Source organism: Capsicum annuum, chromosome 3 (assembly GCF_002878395.1).
Source record: "Capsicum annuum cultivar UCD-10X-F1 chromosome 3, UCD10Xv1.1, whole genome shotgun sequence".
NCBI classification, from domain to species: Eukaryota; Viridiplantae; Streptophyta; class Magnoliopsida; order Solanales; family Solanaceae; genus Capsicum; species Capsicum annuum.
The window spans coordinates 250,096,569-250,104,474 of NC_061113.1; the positions used below are offsets into that span (position 1 = coordinate 250,096,569).

General features: G+C 37.0%; 1 protein-coding gene across 3 annotated transcripts in view; it reads right to left on the reverse strand.

Moving 5' to 3' along the window:
* Positions 1-232: 232 nt before the first annotated feature.
* Positions 233-7,906, reverse strand: part of LOC107862390 (peroxisomal membrane protein PEX14) — a 12,436-nt gene continuing 4,762 nt past the window's right edge. For 2 of the 3 annotated variants that reach the window (XM_047409780.1, XM_047409781.1), the window contains exons 3-13: positions 6,824-7,065; positions 6,507-6,725; positions 4,586-4,772; positions 4,355-4,444; positions 2,768-2,841; positions 2,616-2,658; positions 2,456-2,523; positions 1,774-1,818; positions 1,612-1,680; positions 591-1,101; positions 233-509 (exon numbers count right to left, since the gene is read on the reverse strand). In XM_047409780.1, coding sequence (XP_047265736.1) covers positions 619-1,101; positions 1,612-1,680; positions 1,774-1,818; positions 2,456-2,523; positions 2,616-2,658; positions 2,768-2,841; positions 4,355-4,444; positions 4,586-4,772; positions 6,507-6,725; positions 6,824-7,065 — 1,520 coding nt within the window. In that variant the 3' untranslated portion in view covers positions 233-509; positions 591-618. Of the gene's footprint in view, positions 1,102-1,611; positions 1,681-1,773; positions 1,819-2,455; positions 2,524-2,615; positions 2,659-2,767; positions 2,842-4,354; positions 4,445-4,585; positions 4,773-6,506; positions 6,726-6,823; positions 7,066-7,906 lie in introns of all 3 variants that reach the window. The other variant, XM_016707960.2, reaches the window with a different exon arrangement.

The following is a 7,906-nucleotide window of genomic DNA, read 5'->3' on the forward strand; positions in this document are numbered from 1 at the left end:
ACAATTTTTCCTTTGTAAAGATACATAATTAGCTCCTGATATATTTTTTTCGATTGTGAATCTATCGAGATACATGACTAACTCTCGATACATCCAACAAAGATATATAATTAGTTGAGAGATATTTGTAAGGGTGGAGATTTGTGTAAATACGACAAGTTAAGATGTATGTTTATGTTATTTTTCCAAAAAACTTAGGAATCGTTTGGTGTGAGATATAAAGGATAAATAGTTCTGAGATAAAATGAAGGACTATTTTATCCCATATTTGGAATGAGATAATTTATGAGATTATTTATCCCACCATTTGCACCATAGTGATGGGATAAGTTATCCAATATACACGGTGGGATAACTAGCACTGGGATAACATTTCCCAACCAAACAACTCCTTAAGATATAAACAGTTATCTTTTCACTATAGAGCAAGTTTAATGGGCGCCTGGTGCACTAAAGATCCCTGTGATGACTATAGAGCAACTCTGAGAAGTGTAATTCTAAACTTCAACCTAGAAGCACAATGGAAGTGTTAGAAACTTGAATTCCTATACTTACAAGATTGTGATAAACTTCATAAACAAAAACCAAACCTTAGGACAGGGTTCAACAAGAGATACTTCAGCTACTCAAGACATTGCCACCATTGGTAATAGGTGCGTCACTCAACTGTTGCCCAAAACTTGAACCATTAGCTTCGGTGAGACCACCTGATTCGGAGATTTTTGTAATCCTCTGCAAGTCATCCGATATTTCTAAGGAATGAGCCACCAACTCATCATCGGTCAGCTTTTCTTTTTGAAACAAAAGCTTCTTAGGTTGTCGTATGGCAGCAACAGCTTCCGGCATTGCAACTGGAGGTGGCTGAGGAGGAACCCAGGACCGGTGGACTGGTCGTACCTCAGTTGGTGCAGCAGTAGATCCAAACTTCTGTTCGTTCTCAGCTTCGATTTCTGTTATTCTGGCATTCTTGCGTTGCCACCAAGGGGTTGAACTGTCTCCATTAGTCAGATTGTCTTGATACTCATAATTCAACCAATCACCACTCCCTTGGGATTGAAGGAAATTCCTTGAACTGTTCTGACTTTGGCCAATTTCCCAGGGCTGTTCATGATCAACATAGTAAAATCATTTCAAATTCAAAAAAATGATTCAGATCGACTCCACCCCACCTCCCCAAGTTCGCCGACATCAACAGAGAAGGCAAAGGAAAATACATCAAATAGAAAGGTTCATCACGAAGAGATAAAACCGCAATTCTCTTATCCAAATTGACAGCTGTATATAAACTCATACAGTGATGGGCATACTCCATAAACATCAAACGCAGTCAATAGTTGGCAAAAAGCATCAGTTGAGGATCATTACTCCAATTGCTTTAGGTTTGAGCTACAAGGAGGATGTTTCAAGTGGAAGGAGGGCGTCTTAAGTTTATCACATTGTCCAAGTGCAGATCGCACACAGACAAGCAGACCCAAATAAATACACGCAGCATTAGATTTAGAATTTAAGGTTATAGGTTCACGCAATAATTTCTAAGTCTTATCCATGAAAAAGTAAATTGTGGCAATCCCAATACTATAGGCAGAGCAAAAAATGGAAAGAGAAAGAGACCTTAGGCTTTGGACCAACACGAGAATCTGGTATAGGCTGGTTAGGATTTGGTGGTTGGTCATTTATATCCTGCAACAAAATATGTACAAATGTAAGAGCACAAAAAGATTCAATACAAACTTAAGGTTATTCCTATTGGTGCAATCAGAAGCCTAGACTCACTCGGATGTTTGATGGCTTTTCTCCTCTTTGAATCATAGCCATGATCTACAAAATGAGTATGAAGTTAGATTAACTATTTTCTTAAGTCTTCTCAGGGCGAATCTACAGAAATTTCTAGCAACTTAGTCCAGATGAAAGTCAAACATGCCCTGTTAATTTATTTCTTCTCAGACCTAGACGCACATTTCATTACATGCTACAAATATCACAATCATACAGATTCTGTGCATATTTTAGGTTGATCCATTTGACTGTGACTACATCCCCACATATTTATATACCACTACATAAAATATTCTTTCATTGAGTAGGAGGAAGAAGCAATTACATCCATTAATGAAATGATAGAAAGAACGAACGAGATCAAAAGTTGAACACGTAGAAATTAACCCAACGTATCTGACTGGCTGAAACCATGACACATTAACCTGCTTACCCATCCCCTAATACCTTTAAAATAGAGTATCAGAGGGAGCCAGGCAGAAATATATAAATGATAAATTGATCTAGAAACTCTATATGACAGCAAAAGGTAAGGTTAACCAGCTTTCAGACCAGTCATATTTGAATAGCAAAGTTCCATGCCTACCTTGGTTCAAATGGTAAGATAGATGAGGAATTAGAGCAGAGACAAAATTAGCTTGGAACAAATAGTAACAACCAAGAGGATGGAAGAACTTACATCCATGTAAGATTTTGGGTGGGGCGCAACAGATGGTTCCACCGATGCAGGTGGTGACAAAGATCTCACTGCAACAAAGACTCAAATCACACAGAATTAGCATTAAAAAAACATAGTGATATGATAAGATCACTCGGCAGCTAGAAATAAATACTAGAACCTGAACATGCTTCAATATCCAGTTCTCCATTAGAATAGGATTGCTGTACCATCAAAGAATATCAGAAAAGAGAACTCTTCTATCATCTTGTTCCATGGAAATGAAATTAATCAAAAATAAGATGCAAGTCCACTTGTAACTACACAGCTTACCCCAGAATGGGAAATCGAAACTCTTCTATCATCTCGTTCCATGGCAGGTATTCTTCCAGAAGTACTACTTTTCCCTGAATGCACAGAAATTCAAATCAGGTACCTGGTGCTCACTATGCATGGTGCCAATCCCTTTATCTTTCTTTATTCTTTAAGGTAGTTGGAGGATAGGGAATATGAATTTGAAAACTACCCATGACCATTTTCTCCTCTAAAGAACCTGACATTTATTTTATGATTGCTTAAACTCCGACGCATATGACAACATTATAGTTTGGATCAAATCCAAAATATATAAACGTGAGTGACAACAGAGTGAAGTGTGTCAAATTTCAGATCATATGGAGCTAAGAGTATGAGAGTTGAGCAAACCAGGGAGAGAAGATGTGTAATTCCCAATTTGGGAAAATGAAAGCTCAGTTACAACTGTTCACAATTGTTGCTTATATACAAGGAAAGAAGGAAATATCTGTAACTACTCACACAACTAATCCACACAACTAATCCACAGCTCACCACCAACAAACTCTAAACAAACTGACTCTTGACAAACTAATTTGCTGACTCAGCAATTACAATAAATACCTTGTTTTCTAAAACTAATCTCAACAAAGTGCACAAATCTGAACTGAAACTTTTCTGGACTTGAATGCCTTGATCCACTAGCCTAAGTTCACACCCTTGCCTCCTGATATTCTATTGTACATGGTTAAATTAGAAAACAAAAGATTCAAGAATAAATATTTCTTAACTTTCTTAGTTCAATAATATTATTATTTCAAAGAGAAGAATATGAAGTAAAAATTTGATTTTCTTAAATGCAATAAAAACTGAAAAGAAAAAGAAATTATAATGGCATTAGCAAGCCACAACACTACGAAATGTTATATCGATACGATTTTTAAATCAACACAAATGAAAGTAGAATACCCATGAATAACTGCAGACAAAACCCCTTTCCTCTGTTTCCACTCTATTGGGACCTAGGGGAACATGGTCACTGTGATCAAGCAAATGCAGAAGTTTCCAAATTCAAGCGTCTAGCCTTTTGTGTTTGAGGATCATAACTAATATGGAAACCACTAAAGTGATCAAAACATTACCACAGCATAAGCTGGATAGAAGCCCCTCAGAATATTGGTACCCCAGAAGATCTAAGCAGAGTAAGAGAGGAGACACAATTGAGACACCTTAATATATCCACTGATGTGCAAGCTGGAACTCGAGTATTTAATCACATATAAAAACCATAGATAAAGTCAATAAAATCTAAAGCAAAGTAGCCAAGCCTAAAAGGAAGGTGGAACCAGCAAAATATCCCATCTTTCTCTCTTCCTGCTTATATCACTCAATTCAAGGCACTTATATTACTCGTTAATCTCAGTAAATGCAGCTAGAAGCCTACGCATTACAACCCCCAATTTTTGCAAAATGCATCCCCTTTTAACATACGTGAATGTTACTTCTAACAGCACACATAATTTATACCAGAACCAATTTTTTTCCAAATAGTAACGGGAGGTAAAAGGGAGAAATGAGAGACAACGTGGTAGCAGAAGCATGTTCTGGAAGTAACTGTATGCTCACCTTCGAACTTTTGTAAGGAACTACTCATTGATTTCATCTCTCGTACTTGGCCGTTTAACAGGTTCGTTAGCTCCTCAAGGTACCTTTTCTCTGTGAGGGACAACAGGTTAAATTGCTAGAAAGATTCATCGCAAAATACTGATGATTGGATAAGCTTAGCATGGGATATGCACCAAAAAGCAAGGAAGAAAAACTGTTTCAGTATTAATGCGGAGAACTTTATCAACAAACCTTCAGTTTTTGATGCCAGCATCTCCTGGATTACCCGGGCTACATCTGCAGCTGCAGCAGCTGCTGCTTTTGCAGCAACAGCAGCTTCTTCTGCTAAACTTGGTCTTCCCTTCACAGGGCCTTTTTCATCTTCTTCTTCCATTACAACCTTTCGAATCCAGGACTTAAACCGGGGTATAATAGTATGCTGGCAAAAGCACATTAACATTTCAAGTGAGGTGATAGTAATACTAGTAATACAATACATAGGCTAGAAGCATAATTTTCAAGATCGATTGAATAAATTGAATATTATAATCTAATAGGGCTTTTTGTCTTTGAGAATTAAATTCAATATAGTGGCTGACTATTAGAATCTAATAGGATTACGGAATGGAATAGTCAGAACAATGGATTTTCGTTACTGGGCGGGTTATTAGATAATGGTCTCCAAACTGTCCATGTTATAGTATGAACTATTCCCCACTGACGTAAATAGTGGAATATATGATCATGGATTCATGCATTGTCACTGCTCCATCCACCATACGAAATGTTTCATATATCAGAGAAAAAGTACATTCAGGCTTCAGCAAATACTCTTGTCAATTAAACATCAAATTGTTAAGATATTTTAACGCTTGCTTTTGGTTTGTAAAAGGGCAGCCAGGTGCAATAACGCTCCCGCTAGGCGCAGGGTTGGGGGAAGGGCCCCACCACAAGGGTGTATTGTACACAGCCTTACCTTGCATTTCTGCTAGAGGTTGTTTCCAAGACTTGAAACCGTGACCTCCTGGTCACATAACTCCCGCTTGCTTTTGGTTTCTCAATGACTTAAATGGTGAAATATTCTTCATGGTCACTGTTCAAATTCTATGCAGAAAGTGTCATATCTCAGAGCATAACCACATTCATGAGATACTCTTGAACAGTCGAATATCAGCTTTGCATGAATTGTTAGGCTTGCTTTTGATTTCTTTTTGATGAGAAAACACTAGCTATCAAGCTACTACAACATGTAATTACCAAAAGTAAATTTTGAACGAAAACAAAGAATTAAACCAACAGAGAGATGTTTTATGATTTAAAACCTAATTCTATATATCCGATCAAGTAACTAAGTGTAAAAAACAGGAGCCATAGGAGGATAAGGTAAAATGGAGAAATCTAGATGTCCTCAAATTGGATTAGAAAGAAAAGCATTTAATGTTTGCACCAAACTATTCCCATAAAATAATTCATGGAATTCGCCCATGAACTTGCACCTTAGAGAAGTCAAAAGCAGAATCATACAATAAAGTTTCTCTTTTGAAAGCACTGGTTTTGCACAAAGAAAAGGTCTGATATCTGATAATAGTTTAAATTTAATTTTTTGGAATATCGGAAAATCCTCAAGTGTCAGCGGTGCATGGTCCAAAACTTGGTAGACAATGGGTCTGTCCCTCTACCCTTCTCCATTTGAATACCTGGCGTTTATCTGAAACAGGATTCAAACCCCTGATGTGCACCTAACCTACAGCTCATACGTTGTGCTCTCAGAACTAGACCAAAGCCCTAGGACAAATACTGAATAGAAATACTAGTTTAAATTAAAAGAAATAAATAAGAAGCTGCATTCATGTCCAAAAGGAAGAACTTTGAGATTAGCATGAAGCTTTAGTTTTGATGGATGTGCTATATTTATTTGAAAGTTCAAAAAATCTTTAAGGGTCACTAATAAAGTAAAGAAGTATGCAAAGAAAAGGTACTTTTTTTTGAGAAGGTAACAGAAAGAAAAGGTACTTTTTGCCTATAATAATCAATTGGATGTCCTTCGAAAAACTCAACAGTTTGAAGATCCATCACATCAAATTCCCAATTAGCCATTGACAGGATACATGCTCAATTCTGCAAATGTTCTATCAAGTGGCATGATAGACTGGAAGCTCCTTACTAAGTATACCTTGAGAAGTAAAGCTGTACCAGCTCCTGAAGCAGCCAATATGCCTAACGCCATTACCGCATGAGTCCAATGGAAATGAGAGAAATATCCCATTTTTCTCACGGTATTACTCTGTAGAGCTGATGCAGGCTGCAGATTTTGCGATGCAGACAGTGGTAGAGTCGCTGCACCTTCATTTGCAGCTACTGGCTGTGTGGTAGAAACAGTTGGAGTGGGATCCTATCATTTAGACATGTTTTTGATGTTACCTTATGTTATCATTACATGCTTCAAATAATCAAGTCAAGATCGAATTCAAAGATCAACCAGTTGCCTACCGGAACTCGACGGAAGGCTTCATCTATCTCCTCCTTTGTGAGCCCCTTCTTCTCAAGAAAAGAACGCCTATACATGACCGGAGATCCCCTAACTCTTGGATGTGAAAGAAACTTTACAGCATTTTGGACTTGATCCTCCCGAACTGGTTCTGAGTTTACAAATACAGAAGTTGGGGAGTTCTCACTTGTAGACTCAGGATTGGGATCATGATTATCTTTAGTAGCTGGTTGTGATGTGGTAGCTGCAAAATCACAAAAACAGATGGAGATTTGAATTTTTAAAGATAGAAGGGGAATTGTTAACTGAGTAATCCATTCAACTCAAAAGATCTAAAGAACACAAACGCCAAATACAATTCAGTTATAAACATCAAAGAGCAAATGAGTGCATTCTTAGAAGATGAATTAGTAATGCATTGGCTAAGGTGGACCACAATGATTAGGTGTCCTCTGACAGATGAAAAAACTCGATTTTTTCTTGCAAGAGCTTTAATAGCATATTAGGAGTTTACATGTGTTGCAACTTTTGTCATTCTTCCTTCCCCGAAACAAAATAGTCTCAACCTCTTAGCAAAATGAAAATGAAAGGGGGAAAATATTATCTGCCAAAGGAACTCCATATATCGATAAATGGGTGCATAGAAAATATAATCCACTAAAGCTCAACTTAATTAAATAAGGAATTTAACAGAAGTCAACTTATCGAAAAAAATAAGTGGTGAATTTAACAAAATTCAACTCAAATGGATGCTGCCACTTAGTTTCTGTTTAGGAATAAGAGTAAAGAAAGAAAAAGGAGGGAAAGTTAGTTAAAGTGTTCCAGAAGTTAGTTACATTGTTGAAGACAGTTAGTTAGTTGAAGTCAGTTAGTTAGAATTAAAGCTATCAGCTTCTCTATATATAGTCGACTATGTACAACTAACAATACAACAATTCTGAATACATCAATACAACACAATGATTTACTTTTCATTCTTCTCTCTTCTTCTCTGATTCTAAGATAGTTGATCTTCTCCTATCTCTTCTCTCATTTCTCTGATTACAGTGATTCACTCTTAATGTGATTTACTGTGTTATTCTTCA